This window comes from Antechinus flavipes, chromosome 5, assembly GCF_016432865.1.
Source record: "Antechinus flavipes isolate AdamAnt ecotype Samford, QLD, Australia chromosome 5, AdamAnt_v2, whole genome shotgun sequence".
NCBI lineage: Eukaryota > Metazoa > Chordata > Mammalia > Dasyuromorphia > Dasyuridae > Antechinus > Antechinus flavipes.
Genome location: NC_067402.1, coordinates 275876676 through 275893632, shown reverse-complemented (window position 1 = coordinate 275893632; position 16957 = coordinate 275876676). Strand labels below are relative to the sequence as shown.

At 38.0% G+C, this 16957-nt stretch overlaps 1 protein-coding gene across 2 annotated transcripts in view; it reads left to right on the top strand.

Annotated features, from left to right (window-relative positions):
* Positions 1–11673: 11673 nt before the first annotated feature.
* Positions 11674–16957, top strand: part of WASHC3 (WASH complex subunit 3) — a 52888-nt gene continuing 47604 nt past the window's right edge. For both annotated transcript variants that reach the window (XM_051961078.1, XM_051961077.1), the window contains exons 1-2: positions 11674–11840; positions 14556–14654. In XM_051961078.1, the coding sequence (XP_051817038.1) occupies positions 11790–11840; positions 14556–14654 (150 nt within the window). In that variant the 5' untranslated portion in view covers positions 11674–11789. The remainder of the gene's footprint in view (positions 11841–14555; positions 14655–16957) is intronic.

The following is a 16957-nucleotide window of genomic DNA, read 5'->3' as shown; positions in this document are numbered from 1 at the left end:
ATGTTCCTGGTGCTGTTTTAAATCTCATGTCAAGAGGAGAAATTGGAATCTGGTTTGCACATTTGTGTCTGGATTTTTGTAATTGTCCAAAATCTGACTTTGTCCCAGAAATACTGATTGGGAAGTTATGAGATATTCTCGTGCCCAAGACTTTTAATGTTAATAGTTCTGAAGGGAGAAGAGCAGCTGCTCCAGGGTATTTCTCATGTTTTTCTATAGCTCCCAAAGTTAAACTCTGTTTAACCCAACTTAATATCATACCAACAGTCCCAGTGCTGAGCCCAAATATGACCTTACATTCAAAAGTTTAAAAGCAGCAGGAAAAAAAAAAAAAAACAACTATTATCATGGCCTCTTCCCTTATATCCCTTATATCCTATGATGATATGGTCAAGTCTTCAGGGAAGCCAATCTATTTGCATGTACCTTGACCTAGCTGTCAGTATCTTCAGTAATAAAGACAAGAGAATTGTTTCTTTAATACCTTGATGATTTAAAAATATTTTTTTCTTAAAAGCTATATCAAAAGAATTCAAAATGCCCAGTGTTTGTGATATCCCGACTTTTGTTTCAACAGTCCTAAATCATGCTATATTTTAGACCATCAGCAAAACTATTGCTGGGTTTCTGAATAAAGAAATAACATAGAAAACACATAAAGTAGAATTATGTATTTTAAAAGAAATGAACCTTAAAATTATAGGGGGAGAAAGAGGTTGTTGGTTGTTTTGTTTAAATCCACAGAATTTTCATTTGCAAAATATACTTTCCTAACATATAATATATTAATATAACAAACTGATTAGAGTGTCAGCTTGAAGACTCTTGTCATTTCATCGAAGTAGAGGTGGAAAGCCTATTAGTGGACATAATCCACGACACAGATACAATATAACCATATTCCCTCTCCATGTATGGACTTAGGCTTCATGGGAAATCAAAAGAATTCAATCCACTTTGTGACCCTTTGGGCTGTTCTATGGACCACCTCCTTAAAAACAAGTGCTGCCCTTATGGAGGATCAGGTGACAACATGTCTGGAAATTTCCTTGGGTCAGCAGATTTCTGTTTAACTTACCCCATCTTGTATAGCCGTTTGACTTCTCCACTGATTATTAACAGAATACTCTACCTGGGGAATTATAACACTTAGAGAAGCTTATAAAATCCATACAAACAATTGCAAGTAACAGAAGTAGCTGCCAGTTTCCTTGGCCTATACAAACAATCTCAATTACTGGCATTTAACTCCCCAGTAGACTCTCTGTTCCACTTTTGTGTAATTTAAGCATTCCTCCTAACTTCATTTACTGTTGTTGAGCTGTTCAGCTCTTTCTTTGCTTTGTAGTAAAAGACAGTAAATCCTGCTGGTATCTTTGCTCCCAACGGTGGTACACATACAACTTTGATCTTTTTTTTTAATAAACACAGCTGTCTTCTGATTGAGCCAAGCCCATTTAAGATTAGCCTTTTACCAGAAGTAAGGCTAATTTTTGAAGTCAATTGAAGTAAGAGCTCTCTGAAAGCTGTTGGCAAAATTCTGGAGAGGTAGTTTTGTCACACACACACACACACACACACACACACACACACACACACACACACACAGTGTCAAGGACAGCAATGACTGCCCAAACAAACCAAAAGCCACTGATGGCAAATTATACAACAGTGATAAGAAAACAAAGATGTTTTCTCTATAAACTGTTTTTTTTCTTTAAGTGGCTTGAGTTTATCACTTAAACAGATTTCCTTTGCTTAAGCTTTAATCAAATAATTTTCCCCTTGTATTTGCTATGTATTTAAAATCAGACATAAGTAATCCAACTGTCAATTTTGGAGGACTATTTTCACTTATTGTATGTTTTCTCCCTGTAGTAGATGTAGTCTTGTACTAACTAACAAAAAAGAAGTAACTATATAGGTTTCTAAGTAGTTAAATTTTTAGAAACAAGGATACGGGTAACTGAAAGAAGGAATGAATTCAGCACAGAGAGAAAATAAGAAACAATAGTTGGACAACCTAAGTGGTCATTAAAAGAATAAAAAAAGTCCATTGGATTGTAATCCATTGGAGAGACTTTCTAAAGAATTTATGAGGAAAAGCTGTTTAGAATCTCACAAACCAAGAAACCAGAGAAGGATTGGAGAGAGTACCTACAACCATGAGACCATGGATGTATAAAATTTATGTATATAAATATATAAAACATATATGGATGGATAAAAATAAAGAGGTTGGGTTCATTTCATCAAGTAAGTGTGTATTAAGTGCTTATTAAATGCCAGGTACTGTACTAAACACTGGAGATAAAAAGAAAAAGCAAAAACTTATCCCTACCCCCAGAAGTCTACATCCTGTATGTATTTACATGTACGTGTGTATTATATAAGGTATCTTAAGGTATAAGATATCCACAAAGTAGACACATATACATGGACATACATGTATATGTGTAGGTATATACAAGATAACCACAAAGTAACCTTGATAGATAGAATAACCTTGAAGGGGACGCTTCTAGCAACTGGGGGTTTAGGGAATGGGGATAAGGAAAGACTTTCTACAGACAGTAGGGCTCGAATCAAGTCATAAAAGAAGGAAAACCTAGAGACTCAAATGTGAGGAGAAAGGAGAGCATTCCAAGTATGAAGTTGTTTTAATTGCATGCCATTTTTTCTAGTTTCATATTAATTTTCATCTTTTATCTAATAAATTAATGATCTGAATATAAATATAATGTAATAAAATAGAATGTGCATATCAAGTTAGGGAATAACTTCCATAATACTTATGAGTCATTGTGGTGATTTTCTTCTTTAAAATATATAAATGATTCTCTCTGGGAGAGCGGGTTTCTTGGGGAGGTTTTCTGGAGACAGCCTTAGTTGCAGTTAAGAGTAATAATCACCCCAATGCAGCCAGATGATAAAAGTTCAGATCTTTTATTGTCTCCAATAAAGCCCGGTTAGCTTACAGGCCTATCTCTCTGCTTGCTTCTAAAAACTCTTGCAGCTTTGTCCTTTGCTTCTGCCTCTGCTTTTTTTCAGCCTCCAGCCAGCACAAAGTTGAATCTGTCTTTCTTGCCTTCCGAAGTAATTCTCTCCTGGCTCTAGCTCAACTCCAACTCGTGGCTTCTTCTGACTTGACATTACCCTCTCCATGTAATTCAGCTGAATTCTGTCCGAGAGCCTCTGTCTGTTTCTTATATATGAGAGAGAGGAATTGTGGGATATCTCCCAGCGTGCTCTCTGACCCTAAGAGCTTCAAGGGAAGTGTGAATTTGGATATCTCATATTATATCCTGAAATCTCCCAAACGTGTGAACTCCAATGAGTTCACTCATTTATACTTCTTATATTATTTACTTCTTGCTTATATGAGCTCTCTCAAGGTGTGAACACAAGCATTATTGTCTATCAGTTCTACTTAGTACCTTGTTTCAGGTTCTGGCCCAAAACATCTCCTTATAGGATTAGATCAATCATACTGAACCATGCTAAATTAGATAATTATTGTCTCTATCAACTTTAATGACTTAACAATTTGTAAAGATTCCAACATGTCATTGCCTGTGTGTTTAAATAATCAGATTGTTTTGTTTTTAATGTCATTTGGTATTCACCCTATAGAGTACATCCCAGCCATTTTACTGAAGAAAGCATTCATACTCAGGATACAGCAGGGTAATGGGATTTAGGCATGTGGATGGAAGCATCCATGTGGGAGATGCTTCTTCTTCTGAGAGAAAAATATCCTTCAGTCCAGTACGATATGAATGGGACTTGCCTCTTTGCTTGGCTGCACAGCCAGAACAAACTACATTTAGCAAACCAGGATAGCCTCTCTTTCCAGTGGCATTCGGATGTGAAGGTCTAATAAACCCACAATAGGGGTAAGAGCCATCTTCTCCTTCCTTTTAGGCCTGTGGGCTACAAAAACAGTCTTTGGGTTTTGATCTTGTTTCATTCATCTTCAGTTCTAAATACAAGGAGTAAAAGACTGGATCTTGGAGTTTGAGCTCTGACAATTTGGGAGCCATGCTGCAGATCTGTTGCAGCCAGCCCAGCAAGAAAGCCCTGAGAAACCAGGGTTCTGAGATGGAATCCCAGGGGCCTTTGGATTTGCAACTCGGTGGGACTAATGCTTTATAGAAATTTGTTAAGCCATGAACCTAATAATCCTCCTTCCCTCCTCAAAGCCCAGAGGTAGTAAATAAAGTAATGTCCCCTCCCCCTCATTTTTAGGAAAGATGTTTGTTCTTGTGATGCATTTGAAGTAAATAATCCTTTGTAAAAATTAACCCAACTGTTCAGTGATTAATTAGAGCTGAGGTGCTTGGACCCTTAAAATTTGGAGAACACAATCAGTGGGGATTTGAGCCAATGGCAAAGAATAAAAGTATCATTGGAGAATGGCTGAATAAATTGTGGCATATGAATATTATGGAATATTATTGTTCTGTAAGAATGACCAGCAGGATGATTTTCAGAAAGGCCTGGATAGACTTACATGAACTGATGCTAAGCAGGACCAGGAGATCATTATATGCTTCAACAACAATACTATATGATGATCAATTCTGATGGACCTGGCCATCTTCAGCAACAAGATGAACCAAATCAGTTCCAATAGAGCAGTAAGGAACTGAACCAGCTACGCCCAGTGAAAGAACTCTGGGAGATGACTATGAACCACTACATAGAATTCCCAATCCTTCTATCTTTGTCCGCCTGCATTTTTGATTTCCTTCACAGGCTAATTGAACACTATTTCAAAGTCCAATTCTTTTTGTACAGCAAAATAACTGTATGGACATGTATACATATATTGTATTTAACATATATTTTAACATATTTAGCATGTATTGGTCAATCTGCCATCTGGGGGAAGGGGGGGAGGGAAAAATTGGAACAAAAGGTTTTGCAATTGTCAATGCTGAAAAATTACCCATTTATATATCTTGTAAATAAAAAGCTATGATAATAATAATAATAATAAAAAGAATAAAGGTATCAGAGAACTCTGGGAGAAAATATAATACACTTAGCTTTCAGACAGTGGGGGGCTGTAGAATCACTGTTATGGATGCTTGGGACTTCAGTGTAATTTGCAAACTTGGAGATTCTCTACCTTCAGTTAGGCATATTTTCCAGCATAGTTATTACCATTCCTGCCTATGTTCATCTTTACACTGAAGTCACTGAACCTCGAAATATACGTTAATTTGAAGGGTTTTGTATTATCTGGTTCGTAATAGAATTTGTCAGTCTCCTCATCCCCTACCATGGATAGTGATGAGCAATTTGCAATTATTTTCAAGTGATCTTTTTGTAAATGTTTATCCTGAGCATTGCAACAGAAGATCACAAGTTTAGTGATGGAGGATAATACTGAGGTAATCAGGTCTAATCCTTTCATCTAAAAATGAGGAAACTGAAGCCCAAAGATAATAAAATATGTACACAAAGTCACACAGCGAATAGAAAAGCAAATGCCTCATGGGACAATGGATATGCAGTAAACCTAAACTGGATAACTGTCTGACTTGCTTCTACAAGGAAAACCTATCTCATTCTTTTCTTTGCTGCAACTCCCATTTGTCTTCAGGTCTCACAGGGATAATGTCAAGACTGATTTGGCTCATTTCTTCACTCACTAGAAAATACACTAGAAAAGGATCTCATTTTCAAGGCAGCAATAAAAATTGTCTAAAAATTGTGCGACTTAGCACCCTCTGCCTCCTCTCTCAGACAATTATAACACCATTATAACAGAAGCATGGAAAGGTGTTACTCAGGACCAAATATCATTTTGTATTTTCCTTTGTCTAAAGGGTCGCCAGGAGAAAAAAATATATATCACTAATTGGTCAGCCAAGTGGAGACAAATCTGTCCAGGAATAACTGGACTAATCTTTTGACAGCAGACATAACCTGCTACCAGGATGGTCATAATTAATCATTGTACAATATTGTTGTTACTGTGTACAGTGTTCTCTTGGTTCTGCTCATTTCATTTTGCATCAGTTCATGTAAGTTTTTCCAGGCTTTTCTGAAATCATTCTGCTCATCATTTCTTATAGCACAATAATATTTCATTACATTCATATTCCACAACTTGTTCAGACATTACCCCAGCTGATGGGCATCCCCCTCAGTTTTCAATTTTTTGCCACTACAAAAAGAGCTGCTATAAATATTTTTGTTCATGTGGGTCCTTCTCCCTTTGGGATACAGAACTAGTGGTGGTATTGCTGGATCAAAAGGTATGCATAATTTGAAATTCCAAATTGCTTTCCAGAATGGCTGGATCAATTCACAGCTTCTCCAATAGTGCATCAGGGTCCTAATTTTCTCACATCTTCTCAGACATTTATCATTTTCCTTTTCTGGCAGAGTAGTCAGTCTGATAGGTATGAGTTGCTACTTCAGAGTTATTTTAATTTGATTTCAAGGAGTAACCCCTTGATGGTGCAAAGCTATTCCCATCCTTACGTGACACTGAAAGATCTTGAGGAAAATCATTAGCATGTGCAACAGATCCCCTATGGTGGACTTATGGTAGGATATGGATAAAAAAACAGATAAGGTTAAAAGAACCAATGAATCCACAAGTATTCATTAAGCACTAACTCTGTGCCAGGCAGTGGGCTGAGCTCTTAAGAAAGCAAAGGCCAAGGAACTAGTAGTGGAAGGGAAGAGAGATAGATTGCAATCCAACCTGGAAGGAATAGGAACAGTGATAAGATCATGGATCCATCCATTTTGAAATATGGAGATTAGAAAAGATATCTTGAATGGAAATAAGCAAGACCAATCTCTATAGTCCTTGGTTAGTAAAATCAGAGCCTCCACGATCACTCCAACAAATGAAGTAATAAAACAAATGTCTACAGGTTTTAAGAGGTACACATGCACATGGAAAAATGAGTAGTTTCTTTGGAATTTCTGTGACTATTCTTTTAATGAGTACTTGCTGTACAAATCCATTTTAGTGGGCTTAGGAGTTCAGTGATTATACAAAGCTGGGGTTATAATGATGTATGATTGATGAGCAGTAGCAGTTGGGCATCCAGTAGGCAAAGAAACATCGTGTTTCCCCATCGTGAGAACTGGAGCCGCTAGCATTATATTTAACAAAAAGAGATTCAGGAGAACTTGGAGCAAGTCCTCCATCAAGTGATTAGCTGTGAACAAGTTCAGGTTTAATCTTTTCAGTCCAGATCTGGGATTTTACTCCACCCCGCCTTCCCCACACAGCCAGTGTGTAGCCAAATCTTTTCAATTATATGTCCACATTTTTCCCATCTGTCCTGTTCATTTCATTCACAGAGCCAACATTCTAGCTCGGACCATCACCAAATCTCTTCTGGATTACTGCAACAACATCCCAATTTCTGTGAAGGAGATAGTACTTCAAAAAGCATCACACAGAAAGAAAAATGGCAAAAAAAAAAATGGACAAAATGGAGTCACTTATGTTCTCCCAAAAGTCCACTTTCAATACTACTCATCCAAAAGGTTTATCTCAAATAAATACTTCTTCCATGAAGCCTTCTCTTAGAATTCCCCAGCTAACAAAAATAGCTCACATTTATATAGTGCTTACTATGTGGCAGACGCTGTGCTAAGTACTTTACAAATATTACCTCATTTGGTCTTCATAACAACCCTGGGAGATAAGGACCATTGTTATCCTCATTGAGGAAAGTGTAGCAAACAGGATCACACAACCAGTAAGCGTCTGAGGCTGAATTTGAACTCTAGTTTCCCTGACCTTCCTGACCTTTAGACCTGGTGTTCCATGTACTAGAGAGCACCATTTAGCTAAAAGTGATACCTTATATTACTCTTTGATCCCAGTATTTTGCTCCCTATCTCTTACAGCATTTATTGCATTGTACTTACCAGTTATAGTTTGGGGAAGAGTGGGTGTGAGAAAAACTCTATGCTGAAAATCTCTCAAACTAGGATCGCAGGCAACTCATTTTCACCTATAAAATAGAGTTAATGATGCCCTATAGGGCTGTTCTTCTACATATATCCCTTTTAAGGTCTGCTCTCTTTCTAGGTCATTATGTACCTTCCAGATTGAAATTGTCAGTGTTAACCTGATCCCTAAATATCTAATCTAATCCCTCCAAGATGAGCACAGTAAGGTTATTGGAAAGTAACAGATTTTTATGGAATCGCTTTGAAAATCCAAAGTGTAGAATTTAAATCATATATCATCATTCACAATTTTAGAGCCTATAATTAGAGAGCATTTCAATCCCAGTTCTCAAGTCATCAGTACCATGGAATCATTTGACAAAATGCAGTGCCATTATAAAGAACCAATGTTGTCATCAATGGCAACATCAGTACATCAGACATCACAGATGGCTGCATCCCAATACGCATATTAAACGAATACCTTCTTACAAAGTACATTTCTGGCCACTGAGACAGTCACCGCAGCTGACTACTCAACATAAAACATCTCACCTTCCTAGTTTGACGTTTTGTGCTTATTTCCAAAAAGGACTTTATCAGGACCTAATTAGAGTCTTTTGTCCTGGATTTCATAGATACTGTACCACATGAAACCACAGATCTTTGGTTTGAAATGATACATCTTCATCTCTGGACAGGGGAGAAGTCAGGAGCACAATTACCCTATCCTTTCTCTTTTGAAGTTCATTTACATGGTGGTACATATAATCTTGGGAGCAAAGATCTCAGCTTCCAGCTATCCTTTGGTCATTCATTGGCTCACCAAAAATCAAACAAGCAAACAAAAGAAAACCTTTGGGCAGTTTTCCTCGTGGCTGCTTTGAAATCTACCTAACACTAGAGTCAACTTCAACTCATCATAACACCCATACTATGCAAGAATATGTTCATCACTATAGTATTTCATTATTTAGATAGAACCAACCCATATGACATCAAAAGATAAAACATGCATATATGTAAAACATGCTAATCTTGTCTTAATAGTTTTAGAAAGCACTTGCCAGTTCACAAGGTCTCACAACAGCCCTATAAAACAAACCGTACTCTAATTCACATTTCAAAAATAGCAAACTGAAGCTGAAAGTCATGAAACTGCCGAAGATCACATAATGAAAATGTATCTGTGGCAGACATAAAACTCAGATCTCCCTTTTTCTAAATCCAGGATTAAATCCACTACACTACCCAGCTGCCTTATGAAGTCAGCCTAGATATCTCTCATCTCTCTCCCTCATCTCTCTCATCTCTTCTCTCTCTCTCTTAACTGGCCAGGCAATTGGAATTAAGTGACTTGTCTAGGGTCACACAGCTAGGAAAGGTTAAGTGTCTGAGATCCAATTTGGATTCAGGTCCTTCTGACTCCAGATCTGGTGCTCTATCCGCTGCTCTGTTTAGTTTAGTTGAGTTGAGTTTTTTTCCAATTACCTTGCTATTCTCAGGATGGTTACTTCTGAAATCTGCAGGTCAAAGATGCTAAAGTTTGTTTGAGGAATGATTATTCCATGGAACATTCTCTCCCACTCTCTGAACCCAGTTTTCCTATGAACAGGTTGATATTCATTCAAAGAGGAGTTTCAGCAGGGGTCCTCTAGTTACTTCCAGCAATGAAATGTTATTTCATATCCCAGAGAAACAATCTGCCAAACAATTGTCTCTTGCTACTTTCATATTCCATCACAACTTCTCAAAGGCTGTTGCACAGTTTACCAAATACAGATCAACTCTTTGACAAACCAAAATATACATATTTCAATACTTAAGAGAACTCTTTCTTTACCACTAGTAAAGTTACGATATTAATTCATTATTCAATCAGTTTTTTTTGCCAAGGAAGATCTATCCTATTACAAAAAAATCATACTTCTGAATATCATTCCAAAATTAAAAAAAAAAAAAACTTCTATATGATTTCCAGTCACAATTAAAAAAAAAACCTATAATTTACCACCTCAATACTAACATACAGCAACCCTATAGATTTAAAACATAAATATAAAACTTATTACCAATCTAATACCATTAATCCAGTTGAATGCATTGAACATTAGCTATGAGGAAAAACTATTTTATTCCTCTTCCAATTTTTGACATTCTTCACTAGTTGCATGGACATCATATGTATAGTAGATAGAGCTTGGAATTAGGAGGATTCATCTTCATGAGTTCAAACATGGTCTCAAGACACTTAATAGCTGTGTGACCCTGGGCAAGTCACTTGACCTTGTTCGCCTCAGTTTCCTCATATGTAAAAGGAGCTGGAGAAGGAAACAGCAAACCACTCAAGTATCTTTGCCAAGAAAACCCCAAATGGAGTGCAGAAAAATTGGATGTGACGGAACAACAACACAGTAGTTGTATTCTAATTACTGCATAGTAGTTACTGCTTCTGTTGTCTGTGCTACAAAGATGTAACAGCAGTTTCCATTATTCAGAGCACAGATTCACTATCCTGTGAATAATACTCGATTCCAATTAAATATCAACCCAATAGGATTGTGAATGCTGTGCAAGTCACTCAATCTCCCTGGATCTCAGTGAATCAGATGAGGTGAGAGCTTTCAGGACAGTTGTAAAAATCGAGTAAGGCTTCGTCTACTTCAGAGTTTGAGTAGGCCTGAAGGACTTTGAAGAATGAGTTAAGAGCATACTTAAATCTCCTTCCTGTTATCCTCCCATAACATCATTTCCTCCCCATTTCAGTCAAATATGGGCAACTATGTACTTATTGGTCAAGTTCAATTCCGGGGTTAGAATGTAAGCTCCTCAGCCAATGAGGATGAGGGTCAGTGGCGGGAGGGGGTGTTTGCATTAGGGATTAAAAGTGTTAACCCTACCCCAGAAGGTGCTTCCTCTCTTCCAAATATATGTTCAATGGGTGGGATGCCTTCATGGAAGAATGTATAATAAACTTTGCTTTGCTTCTAGAGTAATTATTTTTTTTATTAAATGATGACCCCCCTCCATTTCTGAACCACACACCTGTGGTAAAATGAGGGAATTTGGACTGGATTGCTCTGGAGCAAACCAGTTATAACTGGTTACATGATCAGTGGAAGGCTCTACAAGGTCAACGAAGGCAGTCAAGATTAGTGTGATTTCCTAGCCCCCTGAGCTCCCTCCTATGAAGCCCTAACCTTAATTAAGTACAGGTGCGATCACCTGGCTACCTGAGGTCACTTTTCTGCTCTGGAACCACGACCTTAAATTCATGTGTTCTTACCTGGCTACCCGCGCTCGCTCGTGGGCGCTCTCTCTATTGTGATCACCTGACCACCTGAGCGCCCTCCCTACTGTGGATCTTAATTAAGTACAGGTGCCATCACTTGGCCACCTGAGGTCACTTTTCTGTTCTGGAGTTATGACCCTAAGTTCACGTGTGCTTGCTTACCTGACCACGTGAGCTCACTTTCTAGCTCTAAATTTCATCCAACTTTTATCACTCTTAATTTATCCAGCACTGCTCTGAACATGCACTATTAACTTCCTCGGAGGGAGAGTAGAGGAAAAACTATAGTTCCCAGAAGGCCGTGGGGAAGGGCCCCGAGAGGTTGGTTTCTTCCGTGGGCTCAGGGCCAATAGAAAACTCTAAAGCAAAACTACAACTCCCGAAAGGCCTTGCGGGAAGGGTTCTAGTTGTCTTTCCCGCAGGCGCAGAGGCCCCGGCTATTCGCTGTGTCCACTTCCGGGAGGAAAGGGTCGTGGGATCTCAGACTGAGGGGGCCAGTCAGGAGCCGCTCCCGGGGTCCGGGCTGGGAAAGCAGGGGGCGTGGGGCCCGCTCGCCGGGGCCATGGACGAGGACGGGCTGCCTCTGATGGGGTCGGGCATAGACCTGACCAAGGTTGGTAGGGGAGGGAGCTGGAGGGTCGCCGCGTGGGTCACGGAGACCCGCCCTCTCGTTTGATGGAGGAGGAAACTGAGGCTCAGGGAGGGGGGCGGGGAACGTTCCTTATCTTAGGATCCCAGACCTAGAGCTGGAAGGGACTTCCGAAGCATAAAGTACAATCCTGTTCATTATACAGAAGGGGATACTGAAGCCCAGGAAGAACACTTAGTATCTGAGTGACCTTAAGACATGTGACTGCTGCTCTCACTTTCCCCTTCTGTATAATGATGGGGTCGCGCTAGATACTTGAGGTCGCAGCTCTCAATCTGTGATTTCCCCCTGTGCCTCAGTTTCCCCATGTATAATGAGATTGAACTAGATGTTCCTGAGGTTCCAGTTCAATCTGTGATCCCTCTGGGCCTCAGTTTCCCCATCTGTATAATGAGGAGGTTGGACTAAATACCTCCAAGTCTCTTCCAGCTGTAAATCTATGATCCCTCTGTGCCTCAGTTTCCCCCATCTGTATAATGACTAGATGCTTCTGAAAGCTCCTTTAGTTTTTGGTCTGATCCCCAAGCCCGCTTTCATCCCAGATCATCTAGAAGAACCCTTTCTTGATAAGAAAAAAGACTTCCAGAAAAAAAAAAAGCAGCTTAGCTGAAAGCAGATCTGGTCTTCTGCTTGACTGTTGCTCTTTCAGTGATCTGGAGTCACAGCTCACACATTCAGAGGGAGACTCTTTGGAGGACATTTGGTCCAGCCTTCCCTGCTTTCCAAGGGAGGAAACTGAAGCCCACAAAGGTTTTGTGGCACTCTTGAGTCACAGACACAGTGTGCTTTCAGTGACCAGGAATCACTTTGGTCACATCACGGCGATAGAATCGTGCCCTTCCTCTGCATTAAATGGTTATTCATGTGCCCCTCTCACCATTTAGAATACAAAAAGTTATTTTATTGCAGTGGGAGCAACCTCCAGAAGCAGAAAGTCACTGAGTTATTCGGTCAGTTGGAAGGACACATATGGTCACAGTGTCCGGCTTCACAAATATGGCACCAGTACTTGGGACAGGCCTAGAAGGAGACAGTGAACATAGTCTTTTCTTTGCTTATTGATTAGTTGCTCATTGGCATGGTTTTTCCTGCTTAAAGTCTAAAAGTTTGGGGAAAAAATTGTTTTTTTGTCCATTTTATTTGATTGTTTTTCAGTGCTTGTGAAGTTTAATTGAACGTTCTCATTTAACTGGTGGGGAAACTAAATCCAGAGAAGTGACTAACCCAAGTTTACATAGCAGCAGTCCTATGACTGAAACTTACCCCTGCTCCTGTTTGATACTAGAACTTTTATGACCCTCCATCTCTCAGCTCTGGGCATTTTCGTTGGCTGTCTCCCCTCCCCTATTGCAGGAATACCAATTCTTTTTTTTTTTTTTTTAAGCTTTTTATTTTCAAAATATATACACAGATAATTTTTTAACATTGACCCTTGTGTTTCAGTTTTTTCTCTTCTTCCCATCATCCCCTTCCCTAGATAGCAAATAATCCAATATATGTTATAAATGTAAAAATATATGTTAAATCCAATATGGAACACCAATTTTCCTATGAAGTCTTTACCATCCCTCTTAATTCCTAGCTATCCCGTATATAGCTTGCTTTGTATATATTTGCTTACATGTTATCTCTTGTAAATTCTTTTGAGTGCAGCAACTATCTTTTGCCTCTCTATATCCTGGGCACTAGCATAGTACCTGGCACACAGAGCGGGTTTAATAAGTGTTTATTGATTATTGAAACCCAGGTCCAGGCTTTTTTCATGGCAACAAAATGCCACAAAGTATAACCAGTCTTTAAATTATGATGCCTTTAAATTATAAATAATCAAGCTCTTGCATGGGTTAAAAAAAATAATCATGTCTGTGCTCAGATGACTCCTAGAAAAATAATTTTTCCCAGAATTCCCCATTTCTATGAACTGCAGAGACTGGTAGTAAAGGTTGTTCATACCTTAGTCCAGTCTCTCTTCGTATCCCATTTTAATTTTCCCCTTGAAAAAAAATTTTCCATCTATACAGATTCTTCATTCCCTGAAGTTTGTCTCTTGGTCAGCTTCAGACTTCATCACAGAGCTGTATGATATAAGGGAAGAAACATTGGGTTTAGGGTTTGAATCCCTTGAATGAGATACTTCCTGTCTCTGATCCTCATTTCTGTCATCTGAAATGAGGGGATTAGATTGGAATATCTTTGATTTCTTCCACTAATGATTTGACTCTGTATCTTTTGAGACATCCCATTCCACTGCTGAATGTCTCTAATTATTAGGAAGCACCTCCTTTATTGAACCAAGATCTGTATTTACACTTTGCCCCTCATTTGGTTTTCCCAACCTATCCAAGAAAGTAGAATTCCATTTCCATTAACCCTTTAAATCCTTGAAGATAACTCTCCCAGGATTTGTGGGAAAGACTCTAAGAAATAAGTTGCTTCAACTCTCATTTCACACATAAGAAAACTGAGATTCTCCCAAGAGGAATGGTGATGTTGCCCAAAAAGACACAAGTAGTGAGTTGTAAAACTCAGACTGGAAGCCAGGCCCTCTTGAGTCCAGAATGAGTGTTCTTTCCACCACTGGCAATGTCCCGGATCTCACACAAAGTACTGAACCACATATAGCATTCATCAGAAGCCTTTTCTCCTGTTTGAATTATATTGTGTTTTTATTTAATACAGGTGCCAGCAATTCAACAGAAAAGAACTGTTGCATTTCTAAACCAGTTTGTGGTACATACAGTACAATTCCTCAACCGATTTTCTACAGTTTGTGAAGAGGTAGGTTGTTTGGTGTTTGTTCTCAGAGTGGCAGAGACACTGGTATGAATTTTTTTTCCTGGAAAAACAAGTTGTAATTGGTTCTGGTGTCAAGGTCAATACTCATTTGTTCTGACCTCTTTGTTCTTATACACCTAGAATCACCTGAATTTGATTCTCATAAATTGTAATTTTCTAGACATTTTACATCATCTTGTTTCCTCCTGCTTATTTTAGAGTTTTGAATTTTTTTTTAATGTAAATTGAGGGGATTGGACTGGGATATCTAAGGTTCCTTCCACTAATGAAATGACGCTGCATACCTTTTGAAGCATCCATTCCACTGCTGAATATCTCTGATTATTAGGAAGCATCCTCTTTTATGGAACCAAGATCTACATTTACATTTTGCCCTTCATTTGGTTTCCCAGACCAGTCCAAGAAAGTAGAATTCCTTTTCCATTTATTAACCCTTAAAATACTTGAAGATAGCTCTCCCAAAATTTGTGGGAAAGGATCTAAGAAGTAAGTTGCACCAAATCCCTCATTTAACACGTAAGAAAACTGAGATTCCCCCAAGAGGAATGGTGATCTTGTTTCCTCCTGCTTAGTTTAGAGTTAGTTTTTTTAAAGCAATGTTCAAGTAATTTTAGTCAGACTTTCCATGACAGGTGGGAGCAGCAAAATCCATCTTTCTGGAATGGATGAAGAAGCTATTATGAGGAAGCCCTAGGAGTAGGAAAAAAGAATTCCTGGCTTCCTACTATATTACAGAAACTTTCTACTACTTTAAATACAGAAATACTTTTGTGGATTAGCCACTAGTAAGTCTCCCTAACCTTCATTCATCACTTTTGAAAGTATCTAATATGGAGATTGAATGTAAATCAATGCATGCTGTATTCATTTTTTTTCCTTTCTGTTTTTTTTTTTTTTTCCCTCTCATGGCTTTTCCCTTTTCTCTCCCAATATGATTCATTAAGAAATGTATATTTAAAAAATTAATCTACATGTACAGCCAGAAAAAAAAAAAAGAAAAGAAAAAAGAAAGTATCTAACAAGTAGCACACTTAAGGCAACTACAATTATCTTCCAATTAGTTATCAGCAGATTTGGTTTAAAAGCATCATGAATTTTCTAGGTCCTGTGATTTTTCTTCTCTCTACTTTCAATTTTTTTTCCCAGAATTTCTGACTGCCAAAATTTTTGTGATAGCATATGATTGCAACTATTGACTAAACAAAAATGAAATTTGAGCATTGACAGAAATTTTGATATATTCCATATCTCTACTAATATAGATAATAATCCCAAGTCATGTTTATAAGTCATTCTGCTGCTATTAGAATGTCTTGGTTATTACTAGGCTGGATATCTGCAAAATAGCAGCTGAGTGAATAAAGAGGCATTTTAAGTTGTTTTCATGTAAGAGAATACAGGGTGCTCCATTAACTAATGGAGCAACAAATGGAGTCATTTAAACCACACTTATTTTTTATTTTTTCTCTCCATGTGTATTAATATGTATGTATGTATACACATGTATAATATATGTATAAATATACATGCCCACAAATATACATACTTAGATACGCACATAATATCTTTTTAACTAGGAAATCTGATAGTCATTGTCTTCAGAAAGATTGTGTGTACACAGAACATATGGAGTAATTTATCTTCCAACCTGGAGAGTTTTTGGTTTGGTTACCTGAAACTTTTAAATGTATTACTTGTACTTTTAAAGAATGTATTCTTTTTTCAGGAGAACCATCAAACAAGGTTCAAACAGCTTTTTTCCCCCCCTCAAATGAAAAATGAACCTTAGTTGCTATTTTTTGAAGTGGGACTCATGAAAAAAAAAATGAAAAAAGTTCTGTTTTTCCATGTGAACTATTTTGAACCCAAACCAAACTGTAACAAATTCAGTTAAAGTAAACCAAAACTGCAATTGAATTAGGGGGGGAAAAATCATTTTTTTCCCCTTCATCACTAGAACCATTCAAAGTTCACTAATTATTTTTTTTCCCCAAAGATCACTAATTAAAGAAATATTGCTACCCTATGATCTCTTTTTAGACACAAAATAGAATATTAATTGCATTTTAACTATTGTTGCCCTCACAATATACATTTTTGCTGATAATTTTCAAATACATTGGATTTTTGACTAGCAAACCCTGCACTTTCCACATCATTCATCATATTTCAAAAGGATCCACTTAAACGTAAACTTAAATATGTCCATTGACTTAACCAAGTTTTTTGGGGGGGCCCTTAGCAGACCCATTTTTTAAGTGGTGTTTCTCTTTTAGAATACGGAA